This window comes from Macrotis lagotis, chromosome 5 (genome assembly GCF_037893015.1).
Source record: "Macrotis lagotis isolate mMagLag1 chromosome 5, bilby.v1.9.chrom.fasta, whole genome shotgun sequence".
Classification (NCBI taxonomy): domain Eukaryota; kingdom Metazoa; phylum Chordata; class Mammalia; order Peramelemorphia; family Peramelidae; genus Macrotis; species Macrotis lagotis.
This window is the reverse complement of record NC_133662.1, coordinates 242,846,529-242,867,367: the sequence shown is the minus strand read 5'-3', so window position 1 is coordinate 242,867,367 and position 20,839 is coordinate 242,846,529. Positions and strand designations below refer to the sequence as shown.

At 44.6% G+C, this 20,839-nt stretch overlaps 1 protein-coding gene across 1 annotated transcript in view; it reads right to left on the bottom strand.

Moving 5' to 3' along the window:
* Nucleotides 1-20,839, bottom strand: part of DOC2B (double C2 domain beta) — a 64,217-nt gene that overhangs the window by 12,583 nt on the left and 30,795 nt on the right. The window contains exons 3-6 of the mRNA XM_074189161.1: nt 15,260-15,334; nt 9,951-10,060; nt 7,909-8,035; nt 4,259-4,416 (exon numbers count right to left, since the gene is read on the bottom strand). Coding sequence (XP_074045262.1) covers nt 4,259-4,416; nt 7,909-8,035; nt 9,951-10,060; nt 15,260-15,334 — 470 coding nt within the window. The remainder of the gene's footprint in view (nt 1-4,258; nt 4,417-7,908; nt 8,036-9,950; nt 10,061-15,259; nt 15,335-20,839) is intronic.

The window sequence follows — 20,839 nt, the reverse complement described above, 5'->3', positions numbered from 1 at the left end:
AACACTATTGGTCTATTAGAAACCAGGAGGGGTGGGAATTCAGGGAAGCCTGGAGGGATTTGCACAAACTGATGCTGAGAGAGATGAGAAGAACCAGAAAAACACTGTACACCCTAACAGCAACATGGGGGTGATGATCAACCTTAATGGACTCGCTCATTCCATCAGTGCAACAATCAGGGACAATTTGGGGCTGTCTGCAATGGAGAATGCCAGCTGTATCCAGAGAAACAATTATGGAGTTTGAACAAAGACCAAAGACTATTACCTTTAATTAAAAAAAAAAAACCCGTTATCTTGTTATGTAATTTTGCTATCTCTTATGCTTTATTTTTCTTCCTTAAGGATATGATTTCTCTCTCATCACATTCAACTTAGATCAATGTATACCCTAGAAACAATGTAAAGACTAATAGACTATCTTCTGTGGGGGTTGGGGAGAGGGAAGCAAGATTAAGGGAAAAATTGCAAAACTCAAAATAAAATCTTTTTTTTTTTTTTTAGATTTTTTGCAAGTCAATTGGGTTAAGTGACTAGCCCAAGGCCACATGGCTAGGTAATTATTAACTGTCTGAGGCTGGATTTGGATTGAGGTCCTCCTGACTCCAGGGCTGGTGCTCTATCCACTGTGCCACCTAGCCACCCCAAAATAAAATCTTTCTTAAAAAAATAATTACCTAGCTGTATGACCTTGGACACGTCCCTTAACCCCATTGCCTTGCCAAAAAAAAAAAAACAAAAAAAAAAGAGAGAGAGAGAGACAATTATGTACTAAGCCCTGGAGATACAGAGAAAGGCAAAATACAGACTCTGGCCTCTAGGAGTTCCTAGTTAATATACCAAAACTATGCATGGATTAGAAATAATATTTTTTCCTTCCTATCTCGTGCTTTTCTTTCTTTCCCTTTAGTCCCAATTCCTCTTACCCAAAATGACTAATATGTTAATATGTTAAACACAAATGTACATGTATAATTTTTATCTGATTGTTCACTGCCAAGGGGAGGGAAAGGAGGATGGTAGAAAATATGTCATTTAGAAATTTGCAAATGGATAAATGTTGAAAAACTACCATAGCATGTAACTGGAAAAAATAAAATATCAATAAAAAATTGGATATAACCAGTAGAGGGAAGGTAGAAGAATTATGGGAATCAGGAAAGACTTCCTATTGATTGTGGGATTTTAGTTGGGATTTGAACCAAGGCAGAATGCAGAGCATTCCAGGAATGAGGACTGCCTGGCTGGAGTGGGTTGGGTATCAGGGAACATTGATACCAGTGTCACTGAATTGTAGAGACATGGGGTGATAGAAGGTCTAAGAAGACTGGAAGAAGAAGGTTATAGTGGATTTTATATTTGATCCTGGAGGTAATGGGGAGCCAAAGGAGTTTATTGTGTTGGGGAGGGACATTGAGTTGGGGAAGATGATGACTTGAGTGACTGAATGGGGGATGGATTGGAGTGGGGAGAGATTTGAGGCAGGTAGACTCACCAACAGCCACTGGAATTGTTCAGGAATGAGGAGATGAGGGCCTGGACCATGGGAGTGATAGTGTCAGAGGAGAGAGGGTGGCTTATTTGACAGATGTTACAAGATTAAAATCAGTAGACCTTGGCTGAAGGTGGGATATTGGAGGGAATTATGATACCGCTCACCATTTAAACAGGGACAAGTGCTTAACAAATGTAATCTTGTTTAATTTTCACAACAACCTTTAGAAGTAAGGGTTAATATCCCCATTTTACAGATGAGGAAACTGAGGCAGACAAACATGAAGTGACTTGCCCACTCCCACATCCAGGATTTGCAGCCAAGGCCTGTTCTCTAGGCAGTATTACACCTTGCCTCTCAGGTCAGTGATGTCCCATCTGAGTGACCAGGCACAAGTCCTTATATTCTCTGGGGCATCAGTTTTCTCATTTGTAGAAGGAGAGGCCTCTGAGTTCCCTTCCAGATCTATCATACTCTTTTTTAGGTTTTTTTTGCAAGGCAATGGGGTTAAGTGGCTTACCCAAGGCTACACAGCCAGATCATTATGAAGTGTCTGAGGCTGGATTTGAACTCAGGGACTCCCGACTCCAGGGCCGGTGCTCCATCCACATACTCTTAATTCATTTTTCAGAAATATTATTTCCAGACCCAGGAACAAGGTTGCTCAATCACACAGATAGAGCCTGTTTTTCTGGCAAGGGAACTGAGGTCACAGAGGAACCGTGACTTGCCTGGCCTTGGTCGCAGGTAGGATTTGAACTCAAGAATTCCTTGCCTAGCACACAATAACTAATGCAGAGCTGCTGTGGGTGGCAATGTGCCTTGTGAACACAGGGGGGCACTGTGGTTCCACTAGAGGATTGTCTTTCGCTTCCCTGACCTTGAAGCCACTTTTTAAAGCCTGCGTTCCAGAGGCGCAGGAGCCGGCCTGAGTGTTGAGAACACAAGAACCCAGGCTGCCAGTCTTCTAGTGTTTTACAATTTGCAAAGGGGCATTTTTATATCTGGGAGCTTCCAGCAGGCACAAAGTCGTATTTGCCAAATGAAGAAACTGAGGCACAGAATTTGTTCAGCCTCATATAGCTGCCAATAAGCCTGGGAGTCTAAACCCGGATCATCCAAGTTCAGTCCTTTTACCCACTATATTTTGTTGCTATTCAGTTGTTTCAGTTGGGACCCCTTTGGGGTTGTCTTGGCAGAGATACTGGAGTGATTTGCTATTTCCTTCTCCAGCTCATTGGAAAGATGAGGAAACCGAGGCAGACAGGGATAAGTGACTTGCCCAGAGTCATATAGCTAGTAAATATCCAAGACGGTTTTGAACTCAGGTCTTCCTAACTCCAAGTCCAGCTCCATCTAGCTCCCCGAGTTTAATCCACTATAAGCCAGTCTTCCAAAACAGTTTTGATCCTGTATCAGTAAAAAAAATTTTGAGCATGTATCCCCCCCCCCCCCATATATATTATAATACATATTCTCTGTGACTTTCTGGGCTAATCCAAAGCATAAGGGTTTGGGGGAGGAGAAGAAGAAGGGGTGGGTGTCATCAATCACTGAGGCTGAACACGTGGGGCATCTGCTGCTGAAGATATGAAATGCTGGGAAGTTATGGGGAGGCTGCTGAATTTTCCCAGCAACATTTGGGAGCCTGCTGCCTCGAGGAGCTTGTGGCCCCGGCAGACACGGCCCCAGCTCCAAGTTTGCCTCGTAGCTGAGGATGGAGAGAGGTTTAGAAGGATAGTGATGAGAAGCAGGTGGGGTTGGGGTAGAGAATACTGGTTAGTCACTGCCCCTTGGGCTCATGCCATTCCCAAAGGGAAGACCTCTCTTTAGGAGACTTGGAATTTAAAGTATATTGTCACATTTTCTTCTGGGGGAGACTGGAAGTAAGAGTCACCTTGGGAAAGTCATTTAGTCTCTCCTGGCCTCAGTTTCCTTCTCTGCAAAATGAGAATGTTGGATCAAATGATCCTTGAAACTCTAAATCTATGTTCCCAGATTTCTTTTGCATTCACCCCTCTGAAGGACTGAGTATGGGCCTAGAGACAAAGTTGAGGCTCAGTGAATTCCCCTCCCCGAGGTTCTTGTGAGTTTCTATCAGGGTGGCTCCCATGGACCTGAATTCCCTGACCCTGGCTCAGTCAAACTTGGACCCCATGGCTGCCACCACCCTGAGCTTGCTGCCTCCTAAGACTCAAAGGGGCAAAGGAAAAGGGAATGAGCATTTATTTGGCACCTACTATGTATCCTGGTCAAGCCCTTCACCCTGTTTGCCTCAGTTTCCTCCTCTGTCAAATGAATGGGAAAAGAAAATTGCAAACCACTCCACTATCTTTGGCAAGAAAACCCCAAATGGGGTCACAAAGAGTTGACTGTGACTGAAAAATGACCGAAGCACAAGAACTCTGCAAGCCTCGGGGTGGGTTTTACAACTTTTATCTCATTCAGTGGTTGCAAGAACCCTGTGAGGTAGGTGCTATTGTCCACATTTTACAGATGAGGAAACTGAGGCAAGCAGAGTTAAGAGACTTGCCCAGGGTGACGCCACGCCACTAGTGCGCCAGAAGTTGAGTCCTGATTCTAGGGCAGCGGCTCTGGGCAATATAGTGCCCCCTAGTGGCCCCAGGACCCGAGTGAGCAAATAGCTTATCCCTAGACCTAGTTTCCTTGTCTATTAAAGGAGGGGGTTCATCAGGCCCTTGTAACTGTAGGATGCAGGAGGGAGGGGCGCTTCATTTGGATTCCCCTCCCTCTCCCACTTACATTTTCACATAGGGGTCAGAGTATCCATTGGCATCCATGGCGGCCAGATGCGCACACCTCACGATGCCCACCAGCAGGCCCTGTTTCTGGGAGCTGTACTTTAGGGATATCAGGATCCGTCCTCGCTCTTCCAAGGACTTGTCTTCTGTCTTATCCACCTGTAGGGAAAGCACAACAAGGATGGTGGCAAAGATGGCCTCCGACCTCTTACAGTCATGACCACTGCGTCATGGATCAGCCTATTCTGGTCTGCCAAAGAGAGGTTCTGCTCAGACCAATGAGCCCCCCGCAGTCAGACTACTGGAAGTGGGGTTGGGGCAGGGAGCAGGGTGCTGGGTGTGGAATCGGGAAGACCTCAGACATTTACTACCTGTGTGACTCTGAGCAAGTCACTTAATCCCGATCACCTTTCATTTCCTCAGTAAAATGAAGGGGTTGGCCTCAATGGCCTCAAAGGCCCCTTTTCATCTCCATGACTCAAGATATTGTCACCAAACACATTCCCAGCAGAGCCAGAGTCACCAAGACAAATGAGGATGGCACCTTGCTAAGTGGAAACTGAGATGGGTCCCATGTGACATTTCAGAAGTGACTCAGGGAGGAAGGGGGGCAGAAGATCAGGAGATGCCTATTCCCAAATCCCCGAACCAGAATAATATTAAAGCCATATTAATCATATTCAAGTCAATATTCTCTGTGCATCCTCAATGTGAAGATTATTCTCTACCTGAATTCTTCCTTTTGAGGACCCAAAGAGAGGGTGGACTTGTCTTGGGGGGGGGAAGGATGACAGGTGGATGGCCCAAGGTCAGGGAAGACTGAGGGAGACCCCCTTAGTATGTTGGCAAACAGGAAAGGAGAGTGGCATGAGATGGGGCAGGCATCGCTATCTACATCCTTCTGAATCAGGGAGACCACAGAGGCACTGGAGAATCTGAGTATTAAGGTCATTGCCCTTTATGTATGAAATCATATGTATTTATCTTTATAACTATAGCTGTGATGAGGACTTTAAGAAATGTAATCCTGACTCCTAGATGGCCATGTGGAACAGTGGATAGAACACTGGGACTGGAGTCAGGAAAAACTGAGATCAAATCTGGTCTCAGATATTTATTTAGCTGTGTGACTGACCTTGGGCAAGTCACTTATTCCTGTTTGCCTCAGTTTCCTCATCTGTAAAATGAATTGGAGAAGGAAATGGCAAACCACTCCAGTATCTTTGCCAATAAAATGCCAAATGGTGTCATGAAGAGTCAGCCACGACTGAAATGAAGGAGAAACAAATCTTTCTCCTAATTTCATTGATATAGGGAGATCCTGATAAGGAAATTCCCTCTGCCAATGCAGGTCACAGGTGGACCCTTCTGCAACTGATAGACTTTGAGAATTGCCCAACTCAAGTAGGAATGGATCCTCATAAAATCACAAATTAACATCTCAGTTGTATTTAACAATTTTTTCTAAATTTTTTGTTTTTTGTTTTTTTGCAAGGCGATGGGGTTAAGTGGCTTGCCTGTCTGAGGCTGGATTTGAACTCAGGTCCTCCTCACTCCAAAGCCAATGCTCTATCCACTGCACCACTTAACTTCCCCTAAACATTTTTCAATTACATTTGAATCTGGTTCTGATCCACACTCTGGACAATGTATTGGCCTGAGGGCTGTGAGTTTGTCTTCTCTGGCCCAGAGCAGCATTACGAGGTTAAGTCACTACCCAGGGTCCCTCAGGTAACAAAGGTACCACCTGAGCTGAAGCCAGCTTTGTATCCATTCTGCCAAGCTGATTCTCTTATCAAAGAGAAACTGGAGCCATAATCACAATCCTGAGCTGCCTATCCCAGTACTGAAAAGTAATAATAGTAATAATCGAGCATATTTATGTAGCTTGGAGATCTGCAAGGCATTTACCAAGTCCATTGATATAAGATTCTCTCCTTTTGGTGGAGATGAAGGTCCTGTTGTCCCATTGGGCATGAGGGTTGAGAGAACATAAGCATTTGCCCATTCTTCCTTGGTGACTCTCCAAGTGAAAGTCTTCATCAAGAATTGAGAGAGAAGGGGCAGCTAGGTGGCACAGTGGCTAGAACACCGACCCTGGAGTCAGGAGGACCTGAGTTCAAATTTGGCCTCAGACACCTAATAATTACCTAGCTGTGTGATCTTAAGCAAGTCACTTAACCCCATTGCCTTAAATTAAAAAAAAAAATTGAGAGAGAAGAGGGAAGAAGCTAACCCCACTTCAGGTTGCTGAAGAAAAGACTGGGATGGCATGAGAGGAGTTGGCAGTCTCCATTGTGTCCCCTCTTCTCAGCTTGCTCCTCTAGAGACTTTGGGGAGTTTTCCCTTGAGTGCGATTTAGGTCCCTCTCTCTAGGTTGAGCTGAGTGATCTCACTTCCAATGGGAGAGTCCCTCTACTCTGTATTGTCTGACATAGATTCTCCTATTCTCCTTTCTCTTATTTCTGCTATGATTTGTATACAAGGACTTCTTTCCTCATTTTCTATGTGTGTGTGTATTCATTATGGAATTGGTATTAGGTTGGGAAGGGGGTCAAGCCTGGGATCCTCCTTCTCCCATAGTGATCAGAAGTTGGGTGGAACCCAATCATAAACCCAAGATGAACAATGTTTAAGGAAGCAGATCAATATACTTCTAGCCTAATACCCAGCTTTCTCTCAGATCTTTTTGTCTCTCTGATTCTGTCTCACTGTCTCTGGCTGTCACATACTCACACATTTTATGATGGCAAGTCAGAATTTCCTCGGTGTGACTGACACGTTTTCATTATAGACAACTAAGTGGTGCAACGGATAGATCTGTGGTCAGGAAGACCTGACTGATACTGGCTCTATCTAGTTACCCCTGGGTATTTAATAAATCCTTTTTGATTGATTCATTGGTTGATAGTGGGAATTTCCTCACTGGCCTTTGAGGTGGAGTAGAAAGAATCTTGTCTCTCTGGTTGGATTGTGAGCTTTCTTGAGGTCAGAGACGATGTTGGACAACCTTCTAGGTGTCATGGGACCTTCCTATGTTTGTGCTGAGCTCTGGGGGACATGATGGAGTCACTCACAATAAGCCCCCTGATTGCGAGGGCAGTAAGCTAGCCACATTTCACTCCATGAATACTTTGCAATTGGCTCGTGGGAGCAGATAAGGGCCCTCAGAGCTGTAGGATGGCAGATCTGGAGCTGGAAGGGACCTCAGAGGCCATCTGAGTCTGTTCTTCATTTTACAGAGGAAGAAACAGACCCAAAGTCACAGAAGAAGATGGAATCTGAACCCAGGTCTTCTCATTCTGAGGGTAGCTAGGTGGCATCAAACACATAGAGTGCCAGAGTTAGAGACTGGAGCCAGAAAGACTCATCTTCCTGAGTTCATCCTCCCTGAGACACCCTAGCTGTGTGCCCTAGACAAGTCATTTAACTCTGTCTGCCTGTTTCCTCATCTGTAAAATGAGCTGAAGAAGGAAATGGCAAATAACTTTGGTATTTTCCCAAGAAAACCTCAAATGGGGTCATGACTGAAAACACTTGAACAACAACCTCTTATTCTAGGATCATCTTCTTCATCCTGAATCAAAATGAAGTTTATTCTGGTGCTATCAGGAATCCAGCCACCTGAGGTTCCCTGAGAGCTTCACTTACCGGCAGCTGTTTCTCCAAACAGATGCTGAAGGTCTTGGTCTGGTTGGGTTTCAGTTTTTTCAGAGGGATCCGAGTTTCCCCAATGAACTCATTGTGGCGGAATTTATCCTCATCACAGACAGAAATTCTGGAAAGTAAGACAAGTAACCTATTGTAGAGAAGGGTCCTGTAGCCACCATTAATTAATGTAGGAAGGGGTTGAAGGGGGGAGCAGGAGGAACCTGGCCAAGAGATTGGCTCCTACCAATATCCTCTTCTCTAAGTAGAGCCAAGAGAGGAGGCAGTGGGGGACTCCAAGTCCAGGATGTGGCGTTATCTTGACTTAGCATTAATCTGTAAATCACTGAGGCCTCAGAACTAAGGAAACTTGGATTCCGGTCCTGTACTATGAGATCTAGGGAAGTCACTTAACTTGTCTGGCAACTCTTAAAGACTACATAAAGGTATTGCCTCCAGTCTCAGAGGAGGAAGTTTCTTCTTCTGGGACTTCTCTATGCCTCTGAAATCCAGTCCCTGTCCCTTTTTTTTTTAAGGTTTTTGCAAGGCGAATGGGGTTAAGTGGCTTGCCCAAGGCCACACAGCTAAGTAATTATTAAGTGTTTGAGGCCGGATTTGAACCCAGGTACTCCTGACTCCAGGGCCGGTGCTTTATCCACTGCATGACCTAGCTGCCCCGCTAGGTTCTTTCAAGCCTTGGCTTATTTGCCACCTCCATGAAGCCCTCCATTGTTTTTACTGAAATAGCAGTAACCAATGTTTATGGATTTGTGCAGATAGTTATATCAGGAGGATATAAACCATTCTGTCTGTGCATCTCTGGTGCCCAGCACCAGCTTAGAGTAGGAGCTTAATAAATGGTTATTCTTTCCAATTAACTTATTGAGCAAACATTTAAGACTCTATGGTATGCTAGAATCTGGGGTTACAAAAACAAAGTCATCCTTGCTCTTTAGGGGTTTCTGTACTAGGGGTGTGGTGGGATGGGGCATTATAAACACAGAAATTGAAAACAAAATACAAATGAGTGATTTAGGGGAGAAGGGCAGCAGCAAATGTGAGAATCTTCATGATAGTGACTTGGCTGAGCTCTGAAGGAAACTGGGTGTTTGGTGATGGGGACAAAAGAAGAGAGAGCTGATGCATATGGGGCACCAGGAGATGGAGATAGGACATTATGTTGTTTTGGGTTTTTTGTGAAGCAAAGGCTTAAGGGACTTGCCCAAGGTCACACAAGTTAGTAAATTTGAACTCAGATCATATCTAGCAGCCAAGGTGGAACATTATGGACAAAGAACAGCACACAGGTCACTGCTTGGAAGGCACAGCTTGGAAAGAAGGGAAATGTGCATTAAGCTTGAGAAGGGAGACCAGAATTAGGGCATAAATAAGTCTGTATCTCATCCAAAGACATAGTATCCTATCTCAAGAGCTGGATGATCTAATTACAGGGTTACCCAGTCCAGTCTGTTAGGAAACTGAGGCCCAGAGTGACTTAGCATCTCAGGTGGGATCTGAATTTAAGTCTAACATCTCCAAAATATGACTTAAGAAGGGGCCATTTAGCTTTCTTGAGCAGGGAGTGACATCAGAATGGAATAGAAAGAACCCAATTGTCATCCATAGTAGTAGGGATAATGGCTTTGCCCAATGGTGCTGGTGGGAACCATGTTAACCTAAACACCTGGTCCCTGTGGGGGCCCATCTGGTGTTCTAATTCTTAGATAAACTTGCTTGGGCACAGGTTGACCCTCCAGTCCTTATTCCTTGCCCAGGCTCCCTTGGTTCAGGTTTCCCACTCATTGCCAGGAGAGCCAATTTGCCTAGCAATCCCCACTGTGTTTGGATTGAACCAGCTGCTGACTGGCTCTCCTGTCTGAATGAACTTGATAATTTTACATAGAAATAGAAAATAGAGAAAACTCATTAGGGGGAAAAATGGTTCTTGAAGCTAAGACTGTATCAGCTCTTTTTAGCTCCCTCCTGACTGGGGGGAATAAGGGAGAGAGAGAGGGAGCCAGCAGCCAGCTCAGTGGGGTCCTCACCTTAGTGTCTTCCGGATCATATCTTCATCTGTGATTCCATAGTAGGTAAGGGTCTCATTCCAGGTGGGGTTTAGAGTATTACGAAGGGTTTTGGTTCTGAGTTTATTTGCCTGGAAACAAAAACAAAAGAAAAAGAAACAAGGTAGATGAGCTAGTTAAGGGCCCAGAGGATGGCCCAAGGGGAGCCTCTGGGATAAGAGCCAGGGGGATCAGCTGCTTTCTCTGCCCTGGGGCCTTGGGCCAAGCTGGTCCTCCCACCACAAAGCCCCAGGGAAGAAGAACTGTGGAGTAGGCAAACTTTGCCCTGGAGCACCCAAGCTTCCCACCCCCATGGCTTGGGGTATAGTGATTGTCCTTGGCTCTCATCTGCTCTCAGGAGAGGGACAGTCATTTACCATCTGGACAAATTTCAATCATTTGGTGGTTCCTTCTCCTGGGGGGAAATCAAGGCTTTTAATTCTGATTTATTTGTTTAATGAAAAGTTTAGTCCTTGATGCAGGCTATTAGACCAGGTTCCCCTTCACCAGGGAAGGAGAAGGGCTATGCTGATAGAGACAGCAAGATTGACTGATGACTACCCATGAGTCCACTGGAACTCAGAGAAATTCTATCATCCATTCTGCTTAATCTTTTCTAAGAGAATCCAGCTTCCCAACTCCCTTTGTCCACCCCAGTAGGAAAAACACACAGACATCTATGAGTGATCTAGAACCAAAAAAGGAGTTAGATCCTTGGCGTTCTCCTGCCTTTATATCCACCTTTTAGATTCCCTATTTCCTTGAGCAGAATTTAAACTGGAAGATATATAGAAATACAACACCTATCCTGATTCCCCCAGTGATCAGTTTTTCCCTGAATTATAGAGTTTTTATAATTCTGTATCTCTTCCAATAGAAAGGAGTGTCCTTGAAGGCAGATACTGCTCCATTTTTGTCTTTGTATCTCCAGCACTAACCCTTTTGCCTTCTTCTCGTGGCAAGACCTCCATTCTCTCCACTCAGCCAAAAGAGCGACCTCAAGTGGTGGGATGAATAAAAGGTATGTTTTCTTTTTTTTTTAAAGCAAAGAAATCTTATTTTTGGGGGGTTTTTTTGAATATTATAATTTTTTTCCCCCTTAAGCTTGCTTCCCCCACCCAATAGAAGGCAGTCTGATAGTCTTTACATTGTTTCCATGCTATACATTGATCAAAATTGAATGTGTGGAGAGAGAAATCATAAAAGGGTATGTTTTCTGAACCAGCTTCTACCCAATCAGTAAAGCCCAGAGTTAGAAAGCTTAGGGAAAAGTCTTTCCCCTTGAAATTCAGAAATCTGACTAGCACCATCCTGAAATATCTAACCTTAGAAAGCAGAAAAGGAAGCATTCCTCAATGAACCCTGCCCAGGTGCAGGATCCTGTCCTGACCAGATCCTCAGCACTATGTGGACCCCTGGGGGTCTTGGGGTCTAACCCCCTCATTTGCAGAGAGGCATAAGTGAGGTGCCCAGGTATACACAGGGTGGGGCAGAAGAAGCCACAGGTGTTAAATGGGGTCATTCTAGACAAGGTCGGCCAATGCAGGCCTTGCTAAAGAGATATCACAGAGGCAGACAAATGAAAGGATGGCCTTGGGGAGGGAACTGTTCCTTTTGCATCCGACACATCTGTATTAGACTTCCCAAAAAATCCGATCCTATGTGTGAGTCCCAGCCTGGCCGATCATTGCTTCAAAGAAGAAAAACCATGATCTCTGGGCACCCTCTGATGAGGGATGGTGACAGTTGCTTTTTGATTACTCCCTGGGGCTCCAGAGCTAGGGACCATTGGCAGCCTGGACTCCTTTCCCTTTGCATCTCTGCTTCCCGTTGCCAGAGCTGATGTTAAACACAGAAGACCTATCAAGCCTGTGTCGATGAGGGCTTTGGAGCAGAACCCGGAACCCCCAGGGAACCCGTAAGATCACATCTTCCTTTGTGAACTAGGAGGAAGCAAAGACTGTGGACAAAGGGGTCTGGGAAACCAGACATGAAGTTAGCACCATTCAGTCACGGGCTCAAAGATGGTCGGTACTTTCTGTATTGTGGGGAGCTCACATGGTGACTGCCTGTTTGCTCCACACCCCAAAGCTGTGAAGTGGGTGGAGCAGGTGAGGAAACTGAGATGCAAAGTATTTTGTTAGATAGAATCAAAGCAACTTGCCCACAGTCACGCAGCAGCTGTCCCGAACTGTTCCAATCACACTGTGTGATTGTTTTCGAGTGATTTCATTGAAATAGGGGGCTCTCCATTTTACAGATAAATTAAGAGACTTATTGGTATAGGAGGCAGTGAGTAGCTGAGACAGGTTCAGACTCAAGTCTTCTTTTTATTATTATTTAAAAATATTTGTTCCCTTAGGTCTTCCTGACTCCAGGCCCCACAATCTATTCTCTATACCCACTTCTGGGCCTCAGTTTCCTCATTTTTAAAGTGAGCTCTAGATGGATCATCCCATACTTCATTTTAATCTCTTTGTCTGCAAAATAAGGGAGTTGGAATTGATGACATTAAAGATCCTTTGCCATTTTACACGTATGATCCTGAGGTCCTTTCCCTCCTCTCCTCTCTTTCTGTCCTTTGCATCCATTCCAAGTCTCTGGTTGTCCCTACCCCCTGCAGCGCAGCGCCCTGTTGGGCCCCAGGGAGAGCTGGGGGCAGACCTGCCCAGCGCCTTGCCGGAGAAGCCCTGGGCCTGATTATTTCAGGATTGGAGGGAGGCTGGAAAAGGTAACTCAATTAGGAGTAGGAGAGAGAAACCAGGACACCCGAGTCTGGTTTGCAAGGCCGGACCTGGGACATGTGACCTGGCAGAGAACCTGGGCAGCACTAGCCAGCTTGGCGTGTTTATCCCTCAGGCACTCACCAGCCCCTCTGTGGCTCAGCCTTCACCTAGCAGAATTCCCCCTCACTCTCTTAGATTGATTTTTAGACTTGGGGGTAGGTGGAGATTGGGGGTATTTTCAGAAACTTCCAGTTGTGCTATTGAGAACTCAAAAGATGTAGCCATTTTCTCAATCTGGACCTCAGTTTCCCTATCTGTAAATAATTGCAGTTAATATTTATATAGTTTGCTTTTGAGACAGGGTCTCCCTCTGTCTTGCCAGGCTGAAGCCCCTCAGAAGCCCAGGTCAATTCTGATCAAGTTTCTGGCCTTGGTCAGTTCATTCCTCCTTAAGGGAGTCCTGAGCCCCACTCTCAGGGGCTTGCCATCCTGGTGCTGACACCTAATGGGCTTAGCTCTCCTGCTGTTCTTCCCATATGATCCTCCATCTCCCACCTCTGGGCCTTTGCCCGGGCTGTTCCCCATGCCTGGAAGGCTCTGTCCCCCTCACTCAGACTTCTTGGAATCCTCAATTTCCTTCTGGACTCAGTTTAAATGTCACCTTCTGGAGGAGGTCTTTCCAGCTTCCCTACTCCCCAGTTCCATCCACTCTGAATATATCTGGGATATAACTGGTTATTTATATTTTTTCCTCCAACTGGAATATAAACTCCTTGGAGGCAGGGACTCTTTTTGCCTTTCTTCGTATCCTCAGAAGTTAGTATGATTCCTAGAATATGCTTGTTGATTGGTTGAAAGAGTACTGGCGCTAGAGTCTGAGAACTCACATCCAATTGCTTACGACCTGGGAGATCTTAGGCGACACATCTTCCCGTCCCTGGGCCTCAGTTTCCTGAGAAAACTTTCAGCTCTTGAGCTATGATTCCCTGATTCTATTGGCAGTGGGAGCTACTGAAAATTTCTGAAAAGAGGAGCAAAGATATCAGAGCTGTGTGCCAGGGAGACGAAGGAGTAGTGTCTTTTTTTTTTCGGCAGTGGGGAGAAGCTGGAGGTGGGGAATCTAGTTAAGAGGCCATTGCAATATTCTTGGCAATAGATAAGGAAGTCTTGAGCTAGGAGGGTTGTTATGGGAATTAAAAAGATGAGACAGCTGGAGACATACTTCAGAAGTAGACCTAGCTGCAACAGATTTGATGGGGTAGGGTGGAGAAGGGAGAAGGGGAGGGGGAAGCCCAAGTTTCTGCAGATAGGAGCATGGGTGAGTTGGGGGGGAGGATTGTACCATTGACAGAGGGGTGCCAGGAAGAGGAGCAAGTTTTCTTGCCCATGCCATCTAACAAAGTGATGAGTTCTTTAAGTTTATGGTCTCTCGTTTGATGTAAACCCCAAGGGAAGCCACAAGTCTACGACTTTCTTCTAATTTTCTATGACTTAGGGACTTGGGTTCTATCACTGTGTGACTTTGGCCAAGTCACTCCCTGTCTCTGGGCTTCCAATTTCTCTGCTAACTCAAAGGGAATGGCTAATTGATCTCTAAGCTCTTTCTATTATGCCCCATTCTGAATCATTACTTGGCCTATTGTGGTTCCTGATGGAACCCCAAAAGTATGGTTTGGTAGACAAAGCACAGTTTTAGAGACTGAAGTCTTGGGCTCAAATTCTACCTGTGACATTTGCTCACTGTATCAGTGAGCAAGTCTTTCAACTGTCCCTGTTTCCTTCCCTTTTAATGAGGGGGCTCTGAGGGCTTCTGAGGGAAGATTCTGGGGTCATAGTGGGAAATTGGTGTGGAGAGCAGCATCATGGAAATAACACAAGCTCATCTTTGAGAGGCCAGTGGCTAGTGGTCATGAGTAGAGAGCAGACCTTATCATCAGGAAGACCTGGGTTCAAGTCCTGCCTTGGACATATCCTGGTGTGACCCTGGCCAAGTTAGCTACCCTCTCAATACCTCAGGAAACTCTCCAAGGCTTGGAGTTGCAGAGAAGGTGTCACTCTGTCTTGGTGGAGGGGCTTTCCTAACTAGGAGTTCCCCTGCTGAGTTCTGCAATAGTAAGGTTTTACCGATATTATCTCAATTGATTTTCATTACTCCATGAAGTTATTATACTAGTATTGTGGTCATCATGCCCTCTCAACAATCATCTTTTTTTTGCAAGGTTTTGAGTTTTACACTTCTTCCCCGTCCCCCAACAGAAAGCAACTGAATATTAGCTATACATGCACCACCATGCTAAACATAGATCCATGTTAATCATGCATGCCCTTTCAATGTATGAAGAAACATTCTGATGCTCAGAGTGATTAGCCCAGAATGATATGACTTGTTTCTGAAGTGAGATTTGAACTCAAATCTTCCTGGTTCCTAAATTTGATCTGTCCTACCGGGTTGATCATGTCTACCCTGCCACATCTAGGGTTTGGGACTCAGGGGCCCCTCTGGGACCTGGAGGCTGTTCAAAGATTGACCTGCTTGCGGCAAGACAGAGAAGAGGCGGCTCTCACCTTACTTGCTCCCGGGAGCAAATGCAGTTTGACGTATGGATCTGCCAGCCCATTATGGTCCATTGGCTTCAGTCCCTTAATAAAAAGAGAAAAACAAAGGCCATTGAATTGATTATAACAAAGAACAGCCCATGGCCACCTGGGCATCTGGCTAAGCAGACATCAAGAAAACTGCCTCCCACTGAAATCCATTTCCACGCTCAGGACTTTTGTTTCTGCCCCACCCTTCTGGTTTCCATAAGGGCTGAGCTGACCCCTTGGACCCAGGAGCTCTGGATGTCCCTGTGGCTGCTCCCCTGAGGCAGTCAGGGAAAGGGGCTATCTATGTGGTCAGGCCCAACAGGATCATCTGGTCTTGCTCTGTTCTCTATGTAGCCATTGATCACACCCTTATCTCTACATGACCATCTCCCAACAAAGGACAGCATGAGAGTGGATGGTTTGGTGCATGGTGATCTCCACTTATGGAAAAGGATTCCAAGGGCCTGGCTCAGAAATGCCTTCCTTTGTATTCCCAGAACTTAGTAGTGGGCTGGGCAGCCAGTAGAGACCGCAAATGTTGAAAGATTGATGGATCTTGGGCTACAAAAGGTATGGTGCAGTTCTGCCTCATCTCAGGAGCAAGTCAAGGCATCACCCTCATGATGTCATTGGTCCTCTTCTAGAATGAAGGACAAACATCACCACAACCAAGGGTAGAGCAGGTGCATAATATATATTTGGAAAGACCCTTCCCCTCTAGGAAGTGTCTTCTCTGCTTTCCCCCTTTCCTGTATCTATCTTTCTCACTCCCACATGTTCAGGTAGCTGCCAAGTCTATGGATCCTCCCTCCTGCTTCATCCTCTCCTGATCACTAATGTGGTTACCGTCCTCAATCAGTACTTAACACAGTGCCTGGCATACAGTAGGCATTTAATGAATGTTTATTGATTGCTTGATTGAGTAGCTCAGGTTCTTGTTGACTTTCCCTTGAACTATTCTAATAGCTTCCCAAATGGCCTCCTTCCCTCCAGTCCTTTCTTCTCTCCAATGCAGTTAGTCAATCATACAGGCATTTATTAAGCTCTTATTGTATACCAGGCACTATGCTAAGAGCAGGGAATAAATTGGAAGGCCAAAACAAGAACCTTGCTTTTATCTTTTAGGATGGTGGTGGGAGGGGAGAGCAAAATGCAAATGACTGTGTAAATTCATGATATATAGTATAATTTGAAGATAATCTCAAATAAAAAAGATTGGGGGAGGGTGGGGAAAGCAGGAAAAATCTGCAGAAGGTGAGTCTCATGGCAAGCCAGGAGGCAGAGGTTCCAGCAATGAGAGGATAGCCAGTGAAAGCCAGGAGATGGCTTAACTTTTCAGCACTCTCCAATAGACATCATTCATTGGAATTATGCCCAAAGGACAATCAAAATGTGCATACCCTTTGATCCAGCCATATTATTCCAGCTATATCCTGAAGAGACCATGGAAAAGGGTAAAAATCCCACATGTACAAAAATATTCATAGCAGCTCTTTTTGTAGTGGCAAAGAATTGGAAATAGAGGAGATGCCCATAAACTGGGGAATGACTGAACAAAGTGTGGTATACATATGTGATGGAACTCTATTATTCTATAAGAAATCATGAGTGATGGGACTTCAGAAAAGCCTGGAAAGATTTGCATGAACTGATGCTGAGTGAAGTGAGCAGAACCAGAAGAACATGACACACATTAACAATAGAATAGGGTTACGATCAACCCTGATGGACTTGTTATTTACAGCAGGACAATAATCAAAGACAATTTTAAGGGACTTGTGATGGAAAATGCCATCCGTATCCCGAGAAAGATAGGTGGAATTTGAATGAAGACCAAAGCTTATTATCTTCAATTTTTACAAGTCATCTTATGCACTATCTTTTTTTCTCTCTCTCTGTTTTCTTTCTTTTGTTTGGATCTGATTCTTCCCTCACAACATGTTCATTATTGATCTATGTTTAGTATGGTTATAAATTTGAAGCTTATATCAGTTTGCTTTCTGTCATGGTGAGGGGGGGAGGAAAGGAGAAAAACTGAAACTCAAAACTTTGTTTAAAAAAAAACGGACGAGCGGCTAGGTGGTGCAGTGGATAGAGCACCGGCCCTGGAGTCAGGAGTTCAAATCCAACCTCAGACACTTGATAATTACTTGGCTGTGTGGCCTTGGGCAAGCCACTTAACCCCATTTGCCTTGCAAAAATCTAAAAAAAATGTTGGGAAAAACTACCATTGCATATAGTTGGAAAAACCAATAAAATATTAGGAGAAGGGAAAAAAAAAGACATTCATACAGTCAATCAGAAAGCAGTTGGTCTATAAATACTTATTAAATGCCTACTATACAAAAAGTTAAAAGACAGCCCCTGGCCTCATGGTCTAACAGGGAAGACAGACATGCCAACAAGATAAAGACAGGATAGTCATCACAGGACAGTCTGGTCTCCAACCTGGCTGCCAAAATAATCTTCTTGAGGGATGGGTCTCACCCTATCATTTACTGTGCTCAAAACCCTCCAGTGAGTGGCTCCTCTTGTCTATGGGGAAAAATACAGATGGGGCAGTCTAGCATTTCAGAAGCTCCAGAATCTGGCTCCAGCCTGGCTGTATGTTCAATCCCGTTCACGTCCTCTATATTACAGCCAAAGCTAGCTTTCCTCATCTTGTTCTGTTTTTCCCTGCCATCATGAATTTGAGCCAGGTATCCCCCCAGCCTGGATTGCACTACCTCCTCATCTCTATTCTAATGCCTTCTCCCTGGCCACCACTCCCACAGCCTTCTTCACAACAGCTTCCCCAACACCCCACAGAACAAGTCTGGGAGGAACTTCCGCTCAGTGGAATTGCCTCTTTTCTCCACTTATGGAATCTTGATCAGCTCAACTTCGCCATTTATCGACTCTGAATGAGCTGTGTCCATCTATCCCATTTACCCTCTCTTGAGAGCAGAAGCTATCTTAGCTTTTGTATGTGTACCCGAGCTTAGCAAAATATTTGCAAGTAAAACATAGCAAATCAAATAAATGACTTCTTCCCTCCTTCCCTTCTTTTCTTTCTTTTTCTTCTTCTTCCCCTCCCTTCCCCCCTTTCCCTCTCTCTTTCTTTCCTTCCCTGTTTTTTCCTTCCTTCCTTCTTTCCTTCCCTCCCATTCTTTTTTGTCTTTGTCAATTTGTCTGTTTTCCAGTGGATTTCAAGTCAGAAACTTAGTTTTGTCTAGTTTTGTCTCCGACATCTTGTGAATCTCACATCTCTGCTGAGGATTCTTTAGGCCCGAGTCCCATAAGAGGTTGCATCAGTGGCCTTCCTTGAATGCAAATAGAAGCGAACCTAGCAGCTACCCTGTAACATTTCCACTGGAAACGTTTGAGAGTTTAATAATTTAATTATTTCAATGCTCTGCCATTCAAAGGTTCCTTTTTGCTGTGATGGTAAGAGCATGCGGACTCCCTTCCCTATGTGGATACTGATGCCGGCCAAGTCATTTGCCTCCCTTCTCTGGGCCTCAGTTTCCTCTTCTGTGAAATGTTGGGATTAGATGTTGTGCTGAATGGTGGTCGAAGGCTTTACTCTATTACTTACTAGCTGTGTGACAACTTGGACAAGATCACACCCTCTCCAAGCCTCAGTTTCCACATCTGCAAAATGAAGAGGGTGAACTTGATGACCTCTGATGCCCTTTCTAGTTCTAAATCTATGTCCGTAACACAGGGAGCACTTAATAAATGCTTATTAACTGACGGATTGGTCCTATGAGTTCAAGAAAGCAGTTCTGGAAAAGGCCATTAGTAGCAGCATGGTTCAGCAGAAAGAGCAGTGGCTATAGTCTGAGGTCCTGGGTTCAAATCCCATCTGTGATATTTTCTACTTGTGTGACCTTGGACAAGTCACATAAACTCCATGGGCCTCAGTTTTCTCCTCTGTTATGTGAGGAGGGGGTTGGACTAGATAGATTGTCTTTGACCTTCTTATCAGTTAGACTCAGATTCTGAGAATCCCCACATTTGGGTCCCCCTGGCTCTGAGAAAGGATCTTCTCTTTCATGAAACTATAGAAAAGGAAATGAAGTCAGAATCAGAATGAAAACTATAACACTGGCTTTAAAATTGAAAAGGAATTCTCCTTGGAGTGCTGGAGGAGGGTCCCAGCTGCCAAGAAGCAGGATTTTCTCATTGACTGTGGGGAAATTGAACAAAGACTAGCAAGAGGCCTGAAATCCCATATTTTTTATATGAGAGAAGTTGATTAAACTGTTGGGGTTTTTTTTGGATGACTTTTGTAATTACTGCTTACAAATCCATATTTCAGAATAGCTCCCAAGCATATTCAAGATTGTTCACCATTGTAATCAATTTTAAAAATCCCCATGGCCCATGGACTAGTATGGATTTCTGATTATGTAGCCTAGTGTTGTGGAAGGAGAAAAATAAAAAATAAAAACTCCTTCAAACTTGGATCCTTTACTTAGTCTGACCTTTGGCAGAGGGCATAAACTGAGAAAGGGTAAACCAGAGAGAGGAAAGTGACATATTTGAGTTAACAGATGATAGATAGATAGAGGAATAGAGAATATTTATGAAGTTGTAACTATATGCCAGAGGATACAAAAGCAAATCCTACGTGGTGAGCTGGGTAGTTCCAGGATTTGGATTGTTGTGCATCTTTTACGATGGGTTTCTGGCAAGGTACTGTTGCTTTTTTCAGAATTTTTGGTAGGTGTTTCTTTATATGAGCAAGATTAATAAGATGCACATTGGAATTGTGTATTTATACATTATAATTTACAAAGATTTAAAGATCTTCCCAGCCAAACCCTAATTGCTATTTCTTGCACATCACATCTTCCACCATTTTGCCCAGATTTCCCACATGCTGGAAATGCTCTCCCTCCTCTCCTTTGTCTTTTAGAATCCCTAGCCCAGCTCAATTGCTATCTCCTGTAGAAGCTTTCCTGGGTCAAATTGTTTTGTGTGTGTGTGTGTGTGTGTGTGTGTGTGTGTGCACGTGTGTGTGCGCGCATGCGCGCGCCTTCTGACATTATCTACATCAGATCCAGGACATCTCAGAGCTCAACTCAGAGGCCATTCTCTAATTGAGGTCTTTTTTTATCCTCCATCTCCCCCCACCACCACCACTGAATTCGCAATCTCTTCAAATCTCTTTGGCTAACATCATATAACATTTACCTATCTATGCACATGTTGTATCTCCCTCTCATCCCAGGAAGCTCTTTGAAGGCAAAGATTTTCTTCACTTTTTTTGTAATTATGTCCCCATTATGTAGCATTGTGCTGGTACCTAGTAGGTGCCTAATTAATGCTTAATTGAATTGAGTTGAATGGAGATGTTCACCTGCATGGACTCATCCCTTCCTCCCCAACTGGGAAGTTCCCTCCAAATTGGACTTTTGAAACCAAGCTTTTCCTCATGTCCTGCTGCTGCTCCCTACCTACTTGTTCCCCAAATTAATGCAGTCATTTTTGAAACTTTCTCCCTGGAGCTAAAGAGTTCTGACTACTGAAAGAGTGAGTGTAAATCCCCCCCTAGCCCACAGTCTTCAGATC